Below are 24,877 nucleotides of genomic sequence, written 5' to 3'. Positions count from 1 at the left end.
GGTTCTAACATAAAGTTAGTGGAGGCCTTTGAAGTGATGGCAGATATTCAAACTCCAAGAGATCGTTTTGGTTTGAGTTACTTTTTCAGATGTTTATCTGTAACATCCTTCTTGCTGTGTGGGGGCACCTTGCCATGAGCATACTCCAAATTTCCCAAGTGGAACATCTCAGCTTTCTCTTCAAGAAATGAGAGCTGCAAGGCTGCAAGTTGTGCAAGACAAGCTGGTACTGGGGCAGAATCATACAGGAAGAGAGTTACTGGGATGAAGTGAAATAATCTACTCTGCTCCACAGTCCCAAGGCAGGCTCAGCTCCACCCTTGTCCTTCCTAGTGGATGTTATCCTGCTGTAAAGAGCTGCAGAGAAACAGGCAGTGCTCTCCTGCCCTCAGAGTAAAATAGTGGTTTTGTTTTCATTATCTGACCTGAATGTTTCTTTTGCACTTTAAATCCATGGCCTCTCTGCACTTGTGGCCACTGAGAGGAGATTGGTCCATGTTTTACAGGTCTCTAACTCTATGACTGAGGTATGTTGAACTTTGACGGGGGAGCTCCAGCATTTCCAGTGACCTGAGGGAGTGCAGGCCTCAGCTCTGTCCCCCCTGTCTCTGTGAAAAAGAGTTTGGGGACAACACCATCCTGTGACCTGCCCTCTTGTTGCCTCTGCTGCAGAAGCAGAACCTACCAGCAGATTTGACAGGTAGATGATCATTTACTGTCAGGAGTTTGCATTTTTTTATACAAAAGCTGTAAGTAAGATCTTCCAAAACCTTCTGACTAAGCCACGGCATCAAAATAGACATGAAGAAACATGAGTGGGAGTCATCTGTTAGACCCAGGACCAGCTCCATGATGGACATTTAAATTGCTATTATGTGACTCTTTACAAGCCTCAGCACTCCATTACTCACAACTTAGTGCAGTGAGGCTTTCAGGACACTGTTCCTCTCTGCTGAGATTGTAAATGCTTTTGTACCACTTGAAGTAGTGAAAAGTAACACACACACGTGTGTGTGTGTGTATTGCATATTGGTACTCCATATTGCTTAAAACTGCCCTCTACAGTCTGTATGTTATTAGAGGATTTCAACAAGCAGTCTGGGTCATAACAGAATTATCTGTTGGGTAAAACTTGCTTTGGGGGTTGGGTTGGGTTTTTTTTTTTGTTTGACTGTTAGGTTTTTTTGGTGTGGTGGTTGGGTTTGTTGGGTTTTTTTGTGGTGGACAAACAGAAGAAATAGCTGAAGGCATTTGCTGTGATTACTTGCTGTCTTTTATTGAAAGGGAGATGAGGGTCATGAGTCTTTAAGAAGAGCTTTAAAATACTAATTTGCCATAACTAAAGTGAAGGGTGGAAACGCATTGTGCTCCCTGTGCTTCTCAACAGTTCAATGTTCCCTTTATTATTTTTTTTTAGCACTGAAAACATCACAATCACCTGCTTGCTTCTCCACTTAGGCACAGCATGATCTGACTTTTCCATTTTGAAAATAAGCTTTTTAAGAGCATCTCACAGGTGCCTTCCACATGTCATGAAAGGAAGCACAGCATTTACACTTCTTTAATATGAAAACAAACCAAAGGAACCACCTTCAACTGCCCCAAACTTTGCAGCTACATCTAGAACAGCCTTAACTCTGATTTTGATGTGCAGTATTTGACTTACAGAAGAAAGTACATGTTTTAAATCTTTTTCTTTCTCAGCAACCACACCTGTGCTAAAGATTTGTGGGTGGCAGTCAGCCACAGCCTTTGCTGAGTATTTTGGCAGCACAGTGAGCTTTGGTCTGTACCTGGGGCACAGTTTGAGCTGATGTTTAGCCTGAGCTGTTTTTTCCACAGCCCCACTGGCCACAGCACAAGGCTGAGGACTGGCTGAGGACCAGCTAAAGCAGAGAACCCACTGCTCCCACCAGCCCTGGCTCTTGGCAAAGGCTACTGGGCAACTTCCAAATGTGACTGTCTTAACAATGTTTCCGTAGCTGAATTTCAATGTGAATTTTGTATTATTTGTTATTATGTTACTCTTGCCCTCATGGTCCTGGCTTCCTTATTGCAGTGGAAAGGTAAATTTTAACAGTTTTAAGCTTCTGTCTGCTTATTATTTTGATTTCAGCATGTGTACCATGTTGTTGAAATTCTGTGTACAACTTATAAGAGATTTTTTTATTTAAAACTAATTGCATTCCAGAGCAAAATTATAGAACAAAATGTGCTCAGATTGCAGATTTGATTGCAGCTTTAATTTTTCAGATTTCTAAGTTCAGAGTAGTTGTCAGCAGCAGTATTCCTAGTAATATTCTGTATTAGAAGCATACACACAGAAAGAACTAAAAGTTGCACAGTGGTAGTAGTGCCAGAATCTCCACAAGTACTGCAGTACTAACAGGGCTGCAAAAAAGGTCAGCTAAGGATTCAAAAATGCCTTTTGAAGGCTATTTTTGGCATTATTGCTAAAGTTATAACTTGTTACCTCCATATGATTGTTTAGTCTCTCTAAAGATTAAAACATGTTCAACAGAAGCTATTTGGAAAAGGATTGTAAATTTTTATTAGTACAACTAGAAAGAAACATGTTGGCTTGACTGAGTGACATTGCTTCCATCTGGAGATACAGCTGTGGTAGAAGCAAAACCAACAAATGTTACCTTACAATGAGGCTACACTGTGAGACAAACAGCGTAACTGTGATCGCAGCCATTGTGTCAGCACACAGGAAAAGGCTTGATACAGTGGAAGGAGGAGCATGTTTGCCTATTTCATGTGCACACATAAAAAAACCCCGTATAAAAATACATCTATAAAATTACAAATTTCCTCTTTAAATGGAATGTTGTGTCAGACACAGTCATGGGAAAGGGTAAGACCCAAGTGCTCCCTCCTAGAGCCATCTGGGATGGGGTTCAGCCTGGAATTTCTTCAGACTGATCCCACATAGGACAGGCCTGGACCTTATGTTTAAGCAAGCCTATACTTCATTTCCTGGGAGGGACTGCTTGGAAACTGGTGGTAGGTAAAATCCAGGTAATTAAAATGTGTAGTTACATGTTATCATTTGGTAATGCTAATATCTACATGAATGACTTTATGTACTCTTGCACTTTACAAAACGCAAAGCTGCTAACTACAGACCATATCTGGTGGTGAGAAGCCAGGCTGGGTTGCTTATTCTGGAGCAGCACCTCTTTGGAAAACACACCTGGCCAGAACCTGTCTGACACCAGCCAGCTGGCTCTAACAACCACTGGGCCACCCACACCTCAGGGAACTCTTGAGCCAGCTCCAGGACTCAGAGCTTTTCTGCCCGACAGCCACAGAGATCCCAGCCCCAGAGGAAAGCTGAATGAGGACTGAGAGCTCCAGCCTCCATATCCTTGAGGCAAGGACATCAATAACCTGCTTGAGCTGTAATCTACTTGCACTAAATAAACATGGTCACAGCTGCCTTCTCTCATTTATAGCTGGGGCAAGAGGAGTATTTTAAGTGTTATATCCTTAAGATACTAAAAGTAAAAAACCCCAACAATCAAAGCCTCAAAGAGTTTTCCTTCTGAGCATGAAACAGTGACTGAGTAATCACTTAAATAGTTTCAGAATCCATAACATAAATATTGAGTATTTATTAATATTCATGTCTACAGCGCAGTCTAGTGTGACTAATGTTCTAATGTTAGCAATGTTTAAGGAGAAGATACGGAAATAAGAAATAAACCTTCACAAAAGCAATAGAGCTCTGGAGATGAGTTGCAACATGATTCATAGTACCTGAAATGTCCATGTGTTAGGTCTTTTTTATGCATGTTTTCACATGCAGCAGTCATGCTATTGACAAGGCCCTGCCGTGCTGTCGTGGGGCCATGCCAGAGGTAGCAGAGAGGATTATTATGAGCCTTAGGCTGGATTCACAGGGGACTAGGCACAGCACTGAAAACACAAATTTTAAATGCATTGTTCCCCAGTGGAATTTGTCCTGTAGTCCTCAGATTCCTGACTTGTCCTATTGTGGCCTCCTAAAAGCTGATAGCTGTGCAGGACATCATCTACAGCACTTGATAGGACATACTTCCCCTCTAGCACCATAAAAAGGTGCCAAGCTCCATCATAATCTCTTTCAACCAGATTCTCTTGGAGTTAAGTAGAGTTAAGGCTCAGTGTCTTACTACTGCACAGAGCACTCTACATCTGACTACCAAGCACTTGAGCTGGGCTCCTTGAGCCTTTGCTGGTGAAGCTGTTGTACTTTGCTTCTGGTATTTCTAATACTCATTTCAACAGAAGCTGGAATCCCAAGTCTTCTATCAAACTCTTTCTTGCTTTTTTCCTTTTCCAAAAGTTTTATCTTGCTAGTCAAAATTAAACTTGAAATGCAAGGTACAAGAAGAGACCTATAAAAATTACCCAGTTCCCCAATATTGTGACGGTGCCCACACTGCATCTATTGCATTTTAAATCTGCATTTTCCATGTCTCACAAGATGTCCAAACTAGCTGACTCTAGGAGGGAAAACCATTTCAGTGGTATTGCCAACCCTCTTAGGTTTTTAGAGGGCTGAAGAGTGCATGCTTTGTATGCTGAACACATTATACAGTGTGAGGAGGAAAGCCAGTGGGGCACAGGTTTGATAAATGCACTGATCAGTGTAGTGCTGCTGAGACATGGGTGTTTCCTAGACATATTAGGACATTGGAAGCTTCAGAAGATTAAGTGCTAGAGGCTGTCCACAAAGAGTCTGAACAATAAAGTTTTGGTCTCTAGTGCTTTTACTGGTTCCTGCATCACCCCAGAGAGATGCCCAGTCTGGCTCTGGGAACAGAAACTGTGGAATCAGGAGAGTACAGGGGTATGCCTATGCAAATGAACCACCCTGAGGGACAAAATGCACTAGCTCAGGCATACCAGGAGCATATGGCTACATACCTTTGGAGACCTGCATGTGTGCTTTGATGTGTCCTGTGCCACATGGATGTACAAACCCATCAATCTCTTCCACACCCTCCAGCATGTGGTATGGCCCTGTCGAGAGTTGTCCTTGTGAATGTACGTCCCGCAGGGCCACATGAATGCACAAAGTTCCTTCCTCATCACAAGAAATGAGTGAAAATGCATGTGCTACTAACTGAATAGTATTAAAATAGGTTATTTTAAAAAGTTCTTCTAGTCTGTGCTACTGCTTAGTTTTAATAGCTGAAAGGCAGAAAGTGGTTGATTCTTTTCTTTTAAGCTTTTTGCAGTGTTTAGAATAGCACCACAACACAGTTAAAAGAAAAGTCAAAAGGATTATTAATTCTACCACAAAGTATATTCATGAGCAGAGGATTTACCAGTAACATACACTGCATATTCCATAGCTCCACAACAAGAATAGATAGAGCTTGAAACTTCTTTTCACAGAGTTTCTGGACTGCAAAACCTTCAGTGTTGAAGGGCTGATTCCTTTTTTCTTTTGTCTGTCAGCACAATTCTTACCATCTGGAGTTAGTTTAGCAGAAAGGTGTGGATATACATTTGTCTTTCAATCCACTCAATAAAATGTGACACATTACTGTAAACTCCAGGTCCCAAAACCTTGGAAAAGCAGACAGAGCCCCAAGATGTTAAACCAAACAGAGTCCAGCGCCCGGCAGTATGCTCACACACAAGTGGTCCTCCACTGTCACCCTGCAACAGGAAAGTTAAAATCAGCCTATTATACACATGGTCAGCACTCATCATTAAAGCTATATCACATTTCCCACAGCCATTTGCCTTTAGCAAATAACTCAGCTGTAAAAACCTGCTGAACTGTGTAGCCACATGCAGCATTACTAGTATTTATTACCCATTACTTTTGTACAAAAAATAACCTGCAAAAGGCTCATAAAAATTAAAAATTTAACTAATAAGGATAAACCCTAGAGTCTTCAAGCAGCATTTCACCAGCATGAAGATAAGTTCTTTACACCAATATTAACAATAATAGTAATGATAGAAGTTGGGTTCAAGTATATAAATAGACAGCTGTCATTCCTAGAATACATAAAGTATGCTACACCTAATTAACATCACAGTATTTTTATTTCTAAAAGCAATTTTGTTTCTGGAAACTTCCTGTTTCTCCTTACAGAGAAGCCTACCATGCAAGAGTCCACAGTGCCAGATTCGTAGCCTGCACACAGCATCCTGCTGGTGATGATTTTCATGTCAAAATATGACTGGCATTGTTCTAAGGAAATTATGCGAACCTCTCCTTCTTGAAGCTTGAAAGGCACTGTAAAACAGAATTAGGTGTTTACTATACACAAATTCACAAATACTTACCTATTATGACTTCATGAGGTATGACAAAGATTTCCACTGGGATACATTATAAATATTGCTCTCTATATATGTATTAAATGTAAGGAGCACTATGTGTTGCATTCTGGAGAAGGACTAAGCACACAAGGACTGGTGTGACATTTGCTGTTTATTGAGCATTCACACCTTGACATGCTGCAATTTGTGACTTTTAAGATGGGGGCAGTAGTGGCTGGAAAATAGTAATGTGAGAGAAGTGGACAATAGGTTTGATTCATTGTTCCAGGGTAGGACCTCCCTGTTTCTTGGTGTCTGTCATGGTAAAACTTGGTAATAATCAGAACTATTTTGGCTATGTTTGGGTAAATTTGACTTACAGAATGTACCAGGAAATGAGGATTTGAACCTAATGAAATTATTGTAATATGTTCAAGAGACAATAAAAGACTTCTTCCTAGTCCAAGCAACTTAATGAGCTCAAATTCTAATAAAATTTTTTCAACCTAGGATATGCAGTACTAAATGCTATGTAGCCACGGTGGGTTTTGATGCTTCCCAGCATAAAACCTTTAAAATCAACTCTGACCACATTAGAGAACAAAAAACCATTTACCAATCTGCAAAAGAACCTGTCAGAGTTTTTCTCCTGACATCATATAGAGATATTTTAGATGGGTAGAGATGCCAGTAAACAGCTTACCATTTACATATCCAATTTAATTTTTACCTCATCTAAACCAGCCACTACAACTGAAGTTCCACTGAAGCAATACAGAAGGAAAGATTTCCTTACCCAGCGTATGGAAAAGCCATCCCTAGTAATTACTGTAATAATAGCAAAGGCAGAAACACAATGGCTAGTGCACTAAAAGTGTTGGGGCCAGACTAATTTGCATACTATTCATGCAGAATTACTTTGCCTGACCAAAGATTTACGTAACACAACAGTTCTTGTCAAGGATTGTGGCAGCCCCAAAACAAGAAAACACACTAACCTTCTGGTCAGAGGTACAAAAACAACACTTGTGACTGTGGAATAAATTGTCTCACAAGTATGAAATGAGTCATGCCCCTGTTCATCCAGACTCTATGCCAGTGCTTCCAGTGTCCCCAGCTTTCTCTGAACTAAGAGGGTTTCTGAAGAGGTGCTACCTTTGCAATACTGTTCTGACTGCAACTTAGATGGGTAAAATCATAACTAATGTGGGGGACTTTCTTGATAGAAGTTTCCAGATCCTCAATATTTTTAAAAATCAAGTCAGTGTCTAAGTAAGTATTAAGGAGCATAAATTGAGGCTGCTGCTTGAAAAAGCGACGCTATATTCACAGCTTGATCCCTTCAAGAGTAGTTACACTTCCCCGTTATTTACTAAGATCCACTAATAGTATAAATGGATAAAAGTTTGTAACATTATCACTTATTGGATTAACTCAGTAGAAGCTTCACATGTTTTTCAAAAGTCACCGAAATACTCTTACTTTTCAAAAGTCACAGAAAGATTGAGCTTACTTTTGTTGCCCATGTGTCCCCAGCCCGTGATGTAGCAGTAGGTGTCTGGCTGAACCAACTGGTTCTTGCTGGGCAAGCAGACGGGTCTTACATAGCTTGTCTCGTTGATGTCCTCATCAAGTTCCACAATGCTGATATCATAGTCTACAACTGCTCTGTTGTAGCGTGGATGGAGGATGATGGTCCTCACTAGTCGGGTCTGCATGAAACTTGATGGATGATCAAGATTGTTAATCCCAAACACTACTTTCCATACAGCTGCACTTTCTCTCCTTTGTAAAAAAAAAAAAAAAAAAAAGAAAAAAAAAGAGAAATTTCAGTCAAGGTTTTTCTTTTAAGCTAAAATACCCAAGATATTTTTTCTCCCTTTTTGTACACTGGACTTTGCAAAGCATGCAAATACCACAAGAAGAAAACAGATATTTATGCATTATTCCTTACAGCAAAGATCTGAGCAACAGAATTCAATGCTTTTCATTTCCCTCCTGCTTGTAATCAAACACATTAAAGCTCACTCCATCAGAAGATATGTAACCATGTATTAGTTACTGTATTAAAGGCTGTCAAAGTCATCCCTTGGAACCTTCCCAGCATTAGTTGCTCACACGCTCACTGGTGGGCACATACAGATTTTTCTGGGGTGAGAATATTGTTCAGCAGTCTGCTGCTGACAGCAGTTAAGCCTCACTGAAAACCCTAAGGAGTCTCAAATAAGCAATTTTATTGTGTAAATTAAATATTTTACGATAGCCATGGGAAAAATCCCTTATTTATTCAGCATTCAGTCTGTGCCACGTATACTTTATATGCCTAAGATCAAAGGTTACTTTGACTCTTAAATTTTTTCGAGACTTTTCTGGCAAACATACAAGACCACAAAGCAATGACACACATGATACAGGGGGGAACACTGAACTATTGTTAGTTGAGACACATCAGAAAAACCTAAATTTTATGGAAGGCTTCCAGGCTGTAATCTCTCAGTCCTAACCGGTCACAGGATTAGTTGTGGGTTCTTTGTGGTTTCTAATTAGCCTGTGATGCTAAAAGCTCTCCAAAAAGTCACCTTTTTCACAACTGCTGAAAGACAACTCGTGTAGCTAAGCACCTTTGACAGGACTGAAGCTTATTCAAAGCAGTGCAAGTAAAAGCATGCAAAATTTCAGCTTTTTCATAGTGCTCAAGAGGATTTTAATTCCTGTAATTTGTAAAGAGATTCAGTTGCTAAATCAAGACTAAATTCATCTTAAGAGTTAAATGAACACTCTGGCATTTAAGACTGTAATGATCATTTTAGCATCATGTTCAATTCGTGAGCTGCTCCATAAAGTTACAGAAATGAAGTACTGAGAATATTTATATACTATTGTGTTTATGACCATTGTAAAGTAGCATTGCCTAGAGAAATAAGTAGTCAGCCAGAATGCATTGTCCTACACATTAAAAAAAAAATCTCTAAATGTTTTGGTTACTTTAATGTAATGCATTTCAAAGTGATCTTGACAAAACTCAAGGGGGACTATAATAAGAAAATTTGCAAACAACAAAATGTTAATGCAGCCCTTTCTATTTATGCCCTCTACAAGTATTCATGGCTATTTGTATTGTTTTTATATGGTCCTTTGTATTCCAAACTTCACATGAGTTTCACAAAATGGAGCATTTTGTATGAAGGACCAGAACACTTTAAAATCTCTTTATATTGTTCTATTATCTGGTTAGTTTGGGAAATTTTTAAAATACTTTATGTAAAAAAAAATTGTGACAAAGAATAGTCTTGCTGATGATTCATTAAGCTTACAAAAAAAAAAGTTCTTACAAATGAAGAATTTCAAGATTTCAGGTTTCTGGGTACATCCTCCTCAGTCTATTCAGAAAGGCAGAAGAGAAAAAAGTTCATATAACTTCTCAGTCAATTATTAGACCAGAATATCTTAGTACTTTAAGGTCTTTAGAATATAAATGAGAAAGAAGTTATACTCTTAACTCACAGGGATATTATCCAGCTCTACATAAGGAGTAAATGAACAGCTCAAAAATGTAGTGGCACTTTTTCTGCATTTGACAAAACTGGGAGAATTTTTACTTCATAATGTGACAGCTGCTTTGCTTATCTTTCAGTAATGAGAGGAATCTTATCCAGGAAATTCAACAGCAGTCCAATATTGCTGAAGAATCAACCTCTGTCCCACCCTTTATTTTAGATCACCAGAAAGTGTTCTTCCAAAGGATAGGAAATATTCCAGGAGTATATTTAAAAATAGATGGAGAAGGAAGAGAAATTCCTTCTGGACCCAAAATCTGATAAAATACAGTACTCTTATTTGTATTATACAGGTTTAGCAAACTGTTAGTTTAGAAGGACAAACACCAAAGAACTTAGTTTTTCAGAAATAAAAAGACAAAATTTTTACTGAAAAAGTGAATGACTAACACTATAAAGAAATATCGGTTCAAGAGAATCTTGCTTAACATAGAATTTCTGCTCCCTTAAACATAAAGAAAGTGTTTTGTGCAGTTTAAAATAATTTCCAGTGAGCAAGCAACAGTTTAAAGCAGGATTAAGTAACCATATGCCAAAGAAGTACTTGCTAACTACAGCAGAAAACACTTGTTTAAATTTTCTTTAGAAACCCAATTAAAAAACATTGGTACATGATGAAATAAATCAGGTAATAAAGCTCCCTCTGAAATCTGTGGTTCATCAAAAGGAAATATTGGTTAGCACCAAAAAGTTGGCAATGATCAAAACAATTGCTAAGACATGTAAACACCCTCTGCACTCCAGACTGTCCTTGCACCGTGGCCTCTGATACCAGGAGGCACTCAGCTGTTAATACTGACTTGTTAATTATTGCAATCCTAATAAAAGAGTGGGCTGTATAAAAACGAAAGGCAGTGATTTCAATATGTCATTTGCACTGTGAGTAAATACTCAGTTTTTCTTTTTACCAGTGGCCACAGCATTTTTTCAGGGTCTTTTCTACTCTGGTACAGAGGATGATTTTTAAACTCATGGCAGTTGTATGACAGCCATAGAATTAGTGCTTTGGTCTTCTTCCTTTTCCTGTTTCCTGCTGAAAGTCAGGGCATCTTTATTTAGCTTTCATCAGTAGAGATGCCAGCAGAGAATAATAAAACATGTGAAAACCTAAGCTGATGCTGGTTTGTACCTTTTACCTTCTTTTTTAGTCTCCTAAAACCAGGTCTCTGTGACTGGCCGTTCTGCAAAGGTCTTCACCTACACCCCATGTGTTTGCTAGAGGAAGAACTTGTAAATTCACATGTGCAATATGTGAAAAACGCTAATCACTTGTTTTTAAAATTTTAAAAGTTTAATAGTAATAAAATGGTTATAAAAATAGTAATACAATTACCGTAATAATAATTTGGACAAATTGAATTAGGACAATATGAGGCAATAGAAACAAAGAGTTATGGACCTCTGGGTACCTTTCTCTGGGCAGCATAAGCACGAAAAAGGACACACGTTAACAGAGGATTAACTCTTAAAAACAATAACTTGTTGCATATTCATAATTTCATACATAATGCATAAATTCTATTCAAGTACAGGATTCTGTCTGGTCATCGTCAACTTCTTCATAATCTTAACAATGTTGTTCTGCCTGGCCAAGGCAAGAAGAAGTTTGTTTCTCCTGATAATGGAGGAATAAATTCTCTTTCTCTGAAAGATTTATGTGTCTTGTAACTGCTATCTCTGTGCAAGTCTTTTCTTTTAGAAAGAAAGTATCTTACATAGCATAGTTTCTATTTTAACATTGTTTTATAACCTAAATTATACTTAACACACTACTTAAGAAAATGAATACAGCTTTACCTTCTAATCCAACACATATAACATTCATTTTAATATTTGCGAAAAGCCAATCATCAAGTACGCATTTTTCACACAATATATGAGCAGTGAAATGCCTGGGTGCTCTCACCCCTCGAAGCAGTGAGCGACGGTCAGGACCCATCTGGTGGCGATGAGCACACAGCCGCAGACGTGCCCGCTGGGCTCGCTCTGCAGGGAGCACTGCCAGGGCCAGCGCCCCGGCCGGCTCGTCCGGCCCCCCAGGATCCTCTTGCTCATGCGGGCGGCGGGGCGGCGGCCGCAGTCTGCGGGGACAGCAGCGTTAGTGGCACCGCGCTGGGCACGGCGCCCTGGCACAGCCCTGAAACCACCTCACTTACTGCATCGTTCAGAGTAACCACCAACCAGGGCAAATCACCAAACCAAAGCGTCTGACACACAGCTGTATCAAACACTGAGACGCTTTTTGCATCCCTTTGGATCAAAATATTTGCTCTCCAGCTATTAATTTTGCCTGAAATATTAACCAAGCCAAGTTTGGAATCTTGGCTTCCTTTCACTCCAATTTCCTCATGTTTTTTTTTCCTTCTAGCTAGTAACATGTTTGGCCTACTTCATATTATCCAGAAGAATTGCTTCTGGAAAATCTGCTCAGCTAATAGTAAGGTTTTTTCAAGTCAGTGTGAGGTTATGCTGTTTACTCAGCTACACAGCAGAAAACTCACTTTGCCTGCAGAAATTACTAAGGAGGAATATTTGAAGATCTGAAGACATTCTAGTACTCTGTCCATTACACTTTACAAGCCACTTCCACTAGAAATTACACCAGGCTACCACCTGCCAGTTACTACTCTAAAATAATCCTTCACTTTTGCTTCACTTTCTTTTCTGGATTTGAAAGATGCCAGGCTTGTTATTTATTCTGTTTATACTCAGTCTAATTTAGAGAACAAAGAACACCACCAGTTTCTGCAACTAGTATCCCAAGGGAGGATATGCTGCCATTGCATGTATCTGGGAATTTAGTGCTGAAGAAATAAACTGGAGCAATGGTTTTTTGTACCTTATAATCCCTACTGTGTTCATTTAACTTCATAGAGTAAGCAGCATATGTCAGAACAAAATACCTACAACAAGCTTTTTGAAAGCTCCTTTGAGCTTCTGCCTTTCTCTGACAAGTAGCAAATGTTTTGATTAGTTTCCCAAATTTAGCTCCTGTCTTGTAATTCCTTTTCCCTGACTCAAGCTACTTCATAGTTCAAGTGCTCTTTAGCAAAGCTCTTCTTGTCTGTAGAACATGGTTTTATCCGAGATGAAGAATTTCTGCATTTTCAAACCACTTAAAACTGCACAACCTGCTGTGCCAACAGACTTGGTTCATAACTTTCTACTTCAGGTTCTTCTGTCCTCCTGAACTTAACAAACAGATCAAGGCTTCAGCTCCCAGGCAGACACTCTGCTAACCACAATGGTGGTTAAGGATATTTTCAGCAGGAAGTTTTATCAAATTTCTTTCTGAAACCTAACTGCTGACAGAATTGCTTTTGTGGTGTCAGGAATGGCTACCTTAACACACAGCATCCTAGTCAAAATATAAGAAAAGCTGATGACACTGAGTAAGTAGGGAAAAATAAACCCAGTGCAAAATTAGATGTTGCAGAGGTCTAGTAAAAGTTTCAGAATGAATCCACACTAAACATATGCATTTTTTAAAGTTATTTAACACATTTTGAAAAATATCTGTTTTATAAGAACTTCTCTCTTACCTTCTTTAGTGCAAAAGAGAGCCACTTTGCTTCTGCTTTGACATGTCTGTCTAAACATTGAAACAAAACATGGTAGAAATCTCATTAATTGATTCATTTTGGTAATTTGAAAATCAGCACAGGTATTGTATTTATTTCTGTAATCCAGCTGTTAACAATTCCCTCAAACTGTAAAAAGACACTCAAGGATCTTCTAATGCCAGATCATCCATGGCTTCCAGCATCTGCCTGAAGATAATTCAAAATATTAGTTCAGCTTTACAATACATTTCATGAGTAGGTGTCATGTATTTTGCAGACTGCCTTGCTCCCTGGGCGTGGATCCAGCTCTGAGATCAGCTGGGATGCAGAGTCTGTCAAATTCTTATTTACAGCACCTGAAAGCACAGATTGCCAGTCTCCTCTTCCTTACACTCAAAGGACAGGATTTTCTTTGAAATGCCTTTGCTAATAGATGATCTTTCATGCCCTAGGAGTTTGGCTATTTTAAAAGAATCCAGGAAATCTGCAGAAGTAGGTATTAGAACAACAAAAACTTCTACTTTCTGTTGAATATCTTCAGATAAGAGAGGGAAGAATTGATTTTTCTGTCAAGGGAGGAGAAATCACAATTAAATCAGCAAGCACTGTCGCACAACTAGCTGATTGCCTTTTTATTTCCACAGTTTTTTCATTCCTACTGTGTACATGCTTTTCTGAGGCAGGTGCAGAGCTGAATACACAGGTCATTTCTTTGCCAGGTAATTCTTTGCAGACTTTAATCCCAGCAGGTAGGCAGTATCTGTAAAACTGCAACCACCTAAAAAGAGGCTGCATTTCATGTTAAATCATAGATACTAATGTGGGCAAAACAAGAGCATCAGCCAGCACAACAGATTACCTTGAATCTGGAATTTAACCAAACCTTTGTCCCTTACATTGCATGTACCTCATTCATACACTGTAAAAATCAGTCTATTTGTCTTCCTGAAAACCCAGTTCAGAAAATTATTTTTTCTGGATTTTAGAATTTCAGGAAATTAAATTTTGTGCACAGTTTTGACAGGCAAAGAAAATACATGGAATATAACTTTTATATTTAGCCATGCACATGTTTTACACTTGTTTTTTTTACTTACCATTCAGCCAGCTCTAAAGAGAAAACTTTTAAGCTTTTATGTGTGCACTGCCTGCACTGTGCTGTTCCCTCCTACCAAAACTTTATGATTTAGTGGTGTCTTTGTTAGTTCTTGGCCAAGTTCCCATTAGTCCAGAAGCCTGGCAACTCCTTTACAGCATACTCCACAGCACAAACATTTTACATGCTGCAGGTGACACAGATGAATACACCCAGACTGCAGGGCTCAGGGGCACTTCCCAGTCATCTGCACTGGATGCAGCCAAAACAAAAACAGCCTCACCTTTCATGCACCCTTCCTCCTCAGCTTCTCACTTCTTCTTATCCATTTTCTGAATTCAGGGGGACTGGAAGATCTGTTTCCTACATGTATCCTTCTTTTATGCTATAGATTTAACAATAATCACTACTGATGTTTTCCCTCCTTTAACATGCACTTTGGGCAAAACTAAATCTTTTGTGACTAGAATTTGTAACTCAAGAGGCTCCAGATCCATTACTTCATATGTTTTCTAGCAGACCTCTTCCAAAATGTCAAAAAGTACCTTGAAATTTCTGCTTTGCACTTTAGTGACTGAACAGAATAGGATTGTGGATCTGCCTTTGCATCGGGTCACAACCCAAGGTGTTTATTCTTGTATTACTCTGGAGAAAAGCATTTGGATACTTTTAGGCTAGAGGAAAAAGACAGTGAGAAAGGAAAATCGAAGCGTTAAAAAGACAACTTTCAAGTATCGTTTAGTAATGGCCCTTCTAGATGAAAAACTATAAATTAACTTAAAGGAATGGGGAAAATACTAATGTAAAACAAAAAAGCTACACAATTGAGATGTATGAAAGCAAAATTAGGCCTTTGCAAGCACAATCTTTTTAGTATTATGCCACTAGGGAAAACTTTGAGTATAGAAAATAATGGAGCCAAGCAAAAGAAACGTAGATTTCTTCCTCAGATTTTTGTCTTCACACATATTGTATCTCTGCAGTTGCCCAAGACAATCTTTTCTTGTGAAACACAAGGATTTTCTGTGGAAGAAGAATGTTCTGAAAGCTCCTGGGCATTTCAAAGGGAAACTATGAATGTGCTTTTTGAAGAATGCAGTTGCCAATGGGGATTAGGTGGCTCTCCCAGTTTTGCCCTGGATTTCTACTTCACTGGCTCTTCAAAGTCACACTTTGAATGTCTCAACCATGAGATTCTGGCTTCCCATTAATAACTATCTGTTTAGTTGGGTTAATTAAGAATATACCATCATCTGAAGCTAGAGCTAAGGAAACCTACTGTAAGTGGCTATAGCCTCTACTGAAGGAGCTGTAGTTGCTCCAAATGAATGAATCCAGACTACTCAGGCTGCAGAGGATGCTAAGATGTGTCTGCAGATTTTGCTCCATAGCACTTGCTGGACTTTCTTGCTCAGCAGAGATTTAACCAAGCTGTTTGGTCCAGGTGCTTCAAGGGCATCACCTCTGTATCACTCCAATGCTCTTATTCTACCAGAATGGGCCCCTGAGGATTCACAAAATGGTCTCAAAAGAGACTACAGTGGTTGTAGACACCAAAGTAATTGTAGAATGTATCTTAACAACTTACATGAGAATTTGCTGGGATTTATACACAGACACCATGGAAAAAAAGAGCTTACCAGAGTTTGTCATCCTGCACTGCTAAGTGACCACCCACAGCAGTGAAATAGGTCTTTTTTAACCTGTTACTTACCCATTCACTAGAAGTGCATGTAAAGTGGATGCATTTTTATTCTTCCAGTCTGAGTGCAGATTCAGCCATTTTTGATCCTGCATTTGCTCACTCTCTATTACAATTTCTGTTTTGGATGGTCCTCTGAAACAAATGAAAGACATTGATAGAACTTCTGGTAGGTTTCTATGTTACAGCTATGAAGGTGAAGAGGCCCTAACGTACCTGTTTACTCTAAAGATACATGTCTGAGTGACATGGCAAAGCCAGGAGCGGCAGATACACAGTTAGGAGAATGAAATCACCCTGAGAAGCGAGGCCAGTCAACATGACTGTCACATTGTATTTCCCAACAAGAAGCAGAACTGGAATCAGGAACAGCCAAGAACCTTCTGGTGGCATTTACTGTAATGCACACATTGATACTCTTTCAACAGTTTCTTGGCCTCAAAAATGCAAAAAAAACCAAAAAACAAAGATCTTCATATGTAAAAGAGGTAACAAAAAAAAAATTTTCTTACATTCCTGTCATTGGAAATCCATTAAACTTTAACAGTAAAGAGCAGTCTAGGCCTTGTTAATAAGGTTTGAGAGTATCTCTAAGTCCAAGCTGCCTGCTTTGTGAAACAGAACAAATCACTGGTGACAATGTCAAACCTTCTGCAGCAACCTAACAAGTATGTGAGGGTTGGAATGGTTCACCAGGAGGTATTTTCATATATCCACTTCCTCAGTCTAGGTATTGCCTGATAGACTCAAGAAATTGCTATTTTATTATACCTTTACTGCCAAATGGAAAAAAAAATAGAGCATTTCTAAATTACTTAACTCATCATGCAGCTTTCCAGCACAGAACCATTCATGATTAGCCATCAATCCCTGTCAATGACAAGGACTTTGAAGCTGTGCTCTCCCAAACACCAGACAAAGGCCAAATTCTAAATCCTAACTCATGGAAAAAAGAATTAGAGAATTTCAGAAAAACTGTGATGTGTCCTTAAATTAGCCTCTGAACCCAATATGTCATGATAGTACCTGGTAATGCCAGCCAGGATATTAGCTTGTCTTTAAATCCAATTCTCAATACTGATTATATTTCTTTTATAAAAAATACTTGAAGAGGAGTTAAAACATGACTGAAACAAATTTTTATCAATAGTGCTGCATGGTAAAATATGGGGAAATGGCCTTGACCTACAGCTTTGGAGACTCAGAGCACACAAAAAGGAAATACTTTTTCATTAGGAAGGTGAAGCAGCCCTGGAACAGAGAGCCCTATCCATCAAAGTTTTCAAGACTTGGCTAAACAGAGCAGTGGTTGAACTGATTCCATTTGGCAACAGGTCTGCTTCAGGTGGGAGAAAGATTAGATGTTCTCCAGATGCCTGTTACAGTGAGGATTTTATGATTCTTTTGCACAACACAAACACACTGTAGGGACCAGAGCCTATGATGAAGAGCTGAATCTTAAGGAAGGACAACAGTTACTAGATCAGACTTTTCACACACCAGAGCATATTTCAACATTACAGAAAAGTCACTGAATCACAGAAATAATTAGGTGGGAAAGAGCTCCGAGATCATCAAATCAGTCTTGCTCCTTCACAGAAAGATGTCTGCTAGATCTAATGACCACTACAGGGCACGTAAAATTCTAACATATCTAATTCCTTTGATCTAAAAGTTTCCATTAATCTAAGGCAATTAAAAATATTTAACAACTTACAAAATCAGTTACTTGTGAAATCAAATCAGGCAAAACATTTCAATTTGCAGTAGCACATTACTTAAGTAGGAATTTCCAACTTAAATTTTACTAATTTTTCAGTTTCAACTTAAAAATTAGAATATTCCTTTAATGAATTTAATTTCAAGCTAGCAATTCTCTTATGTGTGTTTAAGAGAGGAATTTTTAGAATTAAAAGAGAAAAAGAGAATCTGGTCTGTGTTCTACATTAAAAATATGCTATCAGTGGGGAAAAGCAATGTTTCATTAGATAAGCTGTACAATAGAAATATTTAATAAAAAGTTTTCAGAGCATTCTAGTCTGTTACCTGCTGATCACTGTGCACAGCAGTCAAAGTTTACAGTAAAAAATAAGCATTATGACTTGCATACTAAATTATAACAAAACAAAAAGAATGCAAACTAGAAGGCAGGAACTAATTTTAGGTTATGAAGTTCATCATTCTGTTTGTAACATATCTGGGATACTTCTGTACAGCGATGTTTTCAATACCTTATTCTCCCTTTTCCATTTGGAAGAAGTTGTTCAAATGCATTAAACTGCAAGTTTAGAATAAAGTATAATCCATAAACTGGATTACTTCTTGCTTCCGAGTAACAGTGACACATGTCAGTTTACTTTCTGTAATTCCATTCTTGTAGGCCTCATGTGACAGCAGGTTTGAGAAAGGAAGCCTTGAGTTAGGCCAGAAGGCAATGGATCACACACATATGGACACTAATTTAAAGCAAATTAGGCCTCTTTCAGAGCTGGAACAGCATCTGTTCCTGTCTGTACATATTGGCTAAAATGTTCCTTGGTCTTGACCAGAATTCTCCAAAGCCACAGCTGTGCCATAGAATATGGAGTAAAATATCAAAACCTTGATTTTAACAGTATTAAAATCAAAGATATCTGAATTTTTAAAGTGAAAACATATTGAAACATAGAAAATAGAAAGTATTCACCGCATTGATAGAAAAAATAAAAAAGTATGATTAAATTATTCTTAAATTTTTTTGATAGAAAGCTGATAATTACTGTGATATTTTCAGGTTTCAAAATCCCTCAGTCTTATCTCCTAGCTGATAAACTAGTCAAGTCTGCAAAGAATGAGTTAACTCATAATTATACTGCAAAAAATTTACTTGCTTGCTTTATCTCTGCATGCTGGCTTTGGCTGGGATAGAGTTAATTTTCTTCACAGCTAGGATGGGGTTGTGTTTCAGATTTGTGCTGAAAACAGTGTTGATAACCTGACTTTGCAGCACTCTGGTCTCTGACTCTGTAAATTACAGGTTTCATAAAGTATCATTCTGTAGCTAAACCTGAAAAAAGACCAGTTGAAAGCATCTGAAGTTAAAGCTTCAAATACAACCTAAATTTTCTTAGCTGGAAGTATTAATTCAACTTCAAATTTAATGTTAGTCCTTCATTTAAAGTCAATTAGCTTTTAATTTTAAAAATGGGATGAATTTCAGAGAAAAATGTTGACTTGAAACAAAATTCTAGTTGCTTAATTTCAAAAATTTGAAACAAACAACTTGATTTTTCAACCTTTTTTATCCTGTAATGAAAGTATTCACTGAATTTGAACAAAATTTACTTGTTTCTTTGTTCAACATCATCCTTTACAGAATGATTACTTACTAAGAGATCTTCCCATAGTGTAATTTATGCTTGTTTTTTTTCAAGATATGTAACATATTTATTCTTTTATTACCAATTTCTTCTTCTTTCACCTCTAAGAGAACTTGAGAGCAATATTCTCATAGGCATTTTTACATTTTTAAGCTTACTTTTTACATCTAAAGCTAACACTGACATCATTTCATGAGCTAAGATTACCTTTGAAAGGACACCTGTGTGTTTAATGATACAGGGTTTATATGCAGAGGGCAGCCTTCATTAGGATGCTTGGTAGGAGTTGTGGAAAGGGTGTGGAGGTCAAATAAGACTTTCCTGAATTACACAGCAGAAAGAGCAAAACTGAAGGAAGACCTGTTTGCCTGAAAGCTTGCCTGATGAAAGATGCTGTGTTTCTTGCAGTCCTTGCCCCTCTCAAAGTCTTAAATCACCTCATTAAATTATAGAATAGGTTCCTCAGAGTCCCACCCAAGCTGACCTTGAATATTTCCAGGAATGGGGTGTCTACCATTTCTCTGGGTAACCTGTTCTAGTGTTTCACCATCCTCATTGTGAAAAAAATATTCCTTATGTCTAGTCTAAATCTACACTATTTTAGTTTCAATATATAAGTCAAAAAAAAACCCCAAAACCACTTCAACTTGCAGATTTCAGAATAAATTTTCAATGCAGAGATATTTACTATCTTTAGTGTTAAAAGGAGTAAATCTGAATCTGGAAGCCCCTGTATAAAAAAATGAAAGAAAAAAGGGGGCAGTAGGTTTAAAATGTACAAGTTACAGCATAAAACAGTTTGAAAAAGGATTTGTGATGAATCAGTAGAATAAGAACATTTCCTAGTTTGGTAGTATTCATGTATCTTTCTTTTAACCAATCACAGAATGGTTGGGCTTGGAAGGGACCTCTGTAGGTCAAGTATGGCCACCTATGGCCAATTACCCAGAAGCACATTCAGACAGCTCCAAGGCTGTTTGAGATAATAAAATTATGAGTAAGAATAATTTTACTTTTGAAGAAAAGAAAATATCCAATCATGGAACTAGAAAGTGTTAAATGAGGACACTGACCACACGTTTAATGACTGTTTGAAGAAACTGTCACAATTTGTCAGGAATTATAAGGTTGGAATTTCTAAAAAAAAGCCTTATGCAAATAATTATATTTTAAACTATATATGTACATGAAAGATGAGACATAATCTATCAGATATTAATCTAGCACAATTCTAATACAATTAATAAAGTCTACATATTTTAACATTGGTCTATTATTGCTCCAATTTACTAGAAAAGCCTTCCACATCTACCACAGCTCTATTTTCAGTAAAATTCTTTAATGAGTTATTAGTTGCCATTCTTAAAAAATTAAATGAAATGTAAAAAATTTGCTATCTTTCTACATCATCTACAGGATTAATAGAACACTGTGGCCATGGAAAACATGAATAAATTCAAGGCAGGTTAAGAGCATGTTACATTCTGTTGAATGGATTTAGAAATCTAGATTGAATTAATGAGTACAAATACTTCCTCTTTGGCATGGAATTTGTTTCACTAAATGTCATGTCTAGTCTTGGAGAAAATGAAGTTTCATTCAGAAGTTCAAATTTATTACATAAGTATTACAGGATTCTGGGGTTTGTTTTTGTTATGCTCTTTGAACAAATAAAACATTAGCTGCGCTTCCATTATTCCTCTTGCAGAAATAGTTATAGAGTAATAAAAAAAAACCAAATTAGATCATGTGAAAACAAGAGATTGTTTGTCCAGCAGCTTGACTGCTCAGTTGTCAAATATTCAAGATCTTTATACCAAAGACATTGAGTGAAAAGTACCAGAAAAGACAGAAACCCAGGCAGCAACAACAAACTTGCCCATCCCTTTCATAAATACATACACAGCAGATGCCACAGCAGAGGAAAGAAGGAAAAGGAGCTGCTGGTTTCAGTGGACCACCAGTGACACTGCCTCCAAGAAAAGGAGCAGCAGGCACAGGAAGAGATAACAAGAGATTTTTGAAAACAAGTAACTTGGTAGACAGCTGCAATTTTACACTGATACTACACCAGAACACGCCGGTGAAGTAAAATCTCCCCCATACTCTGCTGAGCACAAGCTCTTGAAGTTTGTTGCATTTGCTGCATCATCCTAGTGCAGCCAAGAAAGACAAATTATTCCACTATATTTTCACAGAATGACAGAACAACTCCACTACTGCCTTTATCAAATTTCAGACCTGAGCAGACCATGCTTTTATGATTGCCATTTCATCAACAAATAATGTGGACTTCCAAGTATATGGAAAGTGGGTTTCTTCAACTGAACATCATGCCAAAATACATTCTTCCAATATTCTTCCAGTGTTCTGAACCTATGCAGTACACCCATCCTCAGCAGCACAGCCTCTAGAACACAACAGGACAGATGTGAGACTGACTGCTGTTCTGTTCTCTACCTGTGTTAACAGAAAAACTCATTGCCAGAGACTGCATTTAAATTCACTGTAATCAAATCTAGGCCTCAGTCAGAAGTTTCTGAATAAACTTATATATCCTGACATAAAGAGGCAGTCAGATTAGGTGGCATGATAGTCCCATCTGGTTGTAAACTGTGAAACCTAAGACTTGAGCATTCCCATCAAGCTCTTGGCATTACACACAAACAAATTTAATGTCTTTTGTACTAGAGAAAAACGTAAGAACTGCTAAGAATACATGATAGCTTGAGCACCAGCCATCAATAGTCCAAAGCCTTTCAGGCAATGCTTGGAACTTGGGGCTTTGTGTGATGTTGCATCATGCATCACACAACACATTCCATGAGTGGTGCTATGAAAAACTGGAAAACCACATAGTCTGTGGAATTATAACTGGCAAACAGCCAGCAAAATTGCTTGCATTTTGTGAAATGGGCAGAATAGAATGAACGTTTCATGTTGCTTCAGACTGAAGGTTTATATGTTTCAAACAGACAGACTGCTATTCTGTAAAATGTGTTACCACTATCCGTTAAATTAACCTAACTTTAACCACTATCACTTCATTATCTTCATTTGTTTTTTCAGATTAATTTAGCCTAAAGTATTAAAATACGTTATTTTTAAATAACTAAAATATGCAAAAGCTGTTAGAAAGACATTGCCTTTATATTTTAAACATTACCACATTATACAGTAATTGGGAGTTTTTATTTGGCAAAGCACCAGATAGTTATTAAAAATAGTTTGCAGAGCTTTACAGAAAATAAAAATTCCAAAAGCTATCATTCATTGTAATTCCTGGTCTAAGGCATTAATAAGTCTTCAATTTGATATCTCGCTCATAAGATGCATTATTTTTCTGTAAAAATAAACAAGAGTGCTATTAAAGCAAAATCAAGAGTTGCTGTAAGTAATTATTAAGTAAGTAACAGCCACAAAGCTGGGTGGTTCTGTAGTGTGCTCTAATGTGGACAGAATTTGTACATTCGCAGCTTTAATTTTCTGAAGGAGTAAAATGAAGCTTTTCCCATTGGGAATACTTGCAGAAAAGCACTGCATAAAATATTTCATATTTATTTATTAATTTTTTATGTAAAAGGAGATGTTTTATCATTACTTGAGTTCTGTGCAATATACAGTCTAATTTACCTGCACCCTCAATGGTGAGTAGAAAGAGCTTGTTAAAAACACCAATCTTCAACCTCACATTCAGCCATTCTTGTTGTAAGTCAATTAAATAATTTATACAGGATGTAAATACCATCCAAGAGATGAAGTTCATGGCTTCAGATCAGATTACACAGTGGCATGAAACTTCAATTATAGAGTCTTCCATTTTACCATATAGAAAACATTAGCCTCTGTGACATTTTCACTGAATCCCTATGCAATGTTAACAAAATAATTAAATAGCTGTATTGCTCATATTACTCCTTTTGTAAATAAGGAGTATTTAAGAACTGGAGTATATAAGAACTGATTTTGGAAATCAGTTCTAGTAACGCATCATAATTTTTGTTTTTCTTACAGCTTTTCAAAGATAAATTACTGTATTTTTGGCAGTGCCACTCCAAAAAAACTTGAAGAATAGCTAAGAAAATCAGGCCTCAGGTTACTGACAAAATAGGCATTAAGAAAGGAAAGACAAACACTGATCTGGTTTTCTGAAGTACTGCAAGAAAGAATTAGAAATTAGTAGTGGAGTCAAACTGAAGTTGTAGACTTCAGAACTGAATTGACTTCAGAATTTCCTACTGCCTTGACACAATTGCCTGTCCCTACCAAGAAGATCTTGTAGAAAAAATAATTTTTAGAATATATCACCTTGTTAGAAAATTGAGTGGTGAGATTTAAGAATCATTTTTGTCTCTTACGTTTTTAAAAGTGCAGGATTGATGACACCTGTTAGCAAGCATCAGTGAAGAAGCAGGAAGGTGTAGGTTTCTACCCATGCTGATTTCAGCCTAGGCACACCCCTGAAAAACGGAGGGAATCAGAGGTGTTGTGATAGTTTAATACATTTTCATTTTCCCAGCAGCAAGCATCATGGGAAAGAGAAGCAAATTTTATGTTAGGACCAATGGCAAGGTGAACATGAGTCAGCAGTGCCCTAGCAGCCAGGAGGGACAACCCTGTCCTGGGGAGCATCAGGGACAGCATCACCAGCCAGGCAAGGGAGGGGACTGTCCTGCTCTGCTCTGCACTGGGGCAGCCTCACCTTGAATATTGTGGGCAGTTTTGGGTGCCACAATGTGAGACATTAAACTGTTAGAGAGCATCCAAAAGATGGCCAGGAGGATGGTGAAGGGACTGGAAGAGAAGCTGTATGAGGAGTGTCTGAGGTACTTGGTTACCTCTGGAGGGTAAGTAGAGGGGCAGACACTGATCTCTTCAGTCTTGTGACCAGTGACAGGACTCAAAGGAAAGGAATGGTATGAAACATCAGGGGGATGTTTCGGTTAGGTAACAGGGAAAGATTTTTCATCCAGAGATGGCTGGGCACTGGAACAGGCTCCTCAGGGAAGTGGTCACAGCACCATGCCTGTCTGACTTCAAGAAGGATTTGCATAGTCTGTCAGGCACAAGGTGTGATTGTTGGAGTAACCTGTACAGGGCCAGGAGTTGGACTCAATGACACTGATGGGTCCCTTCCAACTCAGTATATTCTATCATTCTATAAAGCTTTATTAGGATGCTATATAAAGCTAAAGCAAACAGATAATGCAAATATTATTTAGATACACTAAACTAGACAGAGGAGTATAAAATTGTGAGTTAGAATGGCAGGCAGTCCAGTTACAGGTAGTCTTCAATTTGGAGCATCTGTTAGAATGGATGCCAGG

The 24,877-nt window shown here is 38.0% G+C and overlaps 1 protein-coding gene across 1 annotated transcript in view; it reads right to left on the bottom strand.

Moving 5' to 3' along the window:
- Positions 1-1,690: 1,690 nt before the first annotated feature.
- The window catches only part of CORIN (corin, serine peptidase), a 111,632-nt gene continuing 88,445 nt past the window's right edge, over positions 1,691-24,877 (bottom strand). Inside the window, 6 exon segments of the mRNA XM_066548459.1 lie at positions 1,691-5,658; positions 6,114-6,247; positions 7,787-8,058; positions 11,737-11,911; positions 13,373-13,422; positions 16,204-16,326. Of these exon segments, the coding sequence (XP_066404556.1) occupies positions 5,476-5,658; positions 6,114-6,247; positions 7,787-8,058; positions 11,737-11,911; positions 13,373-13,422; positions 16,204-16,326 (937 nt within the window). The 3' untranslated portion in view covers positions 1,691-5,475.

The sequence above is a fragment of the Molothrus aeneus genome, chromosome 4, assembly GCF_037042795.1.
Source record: "Molothrus aeneus isolate 106 chromosome 4, BPBGC_Maene_1.0, whole genome shotgun sequence".
NCBI classification, from domain to species: Eukaryota; Metazoa; Chordata; class Aves; order Passeriformes; family Icteridae; genus Molothrus; species Molothrus aeneus.
Note: the sequence above shows the minus strand (reverse complement) of the source record. Positions and strands in the feature narration are given on the sequence as shown.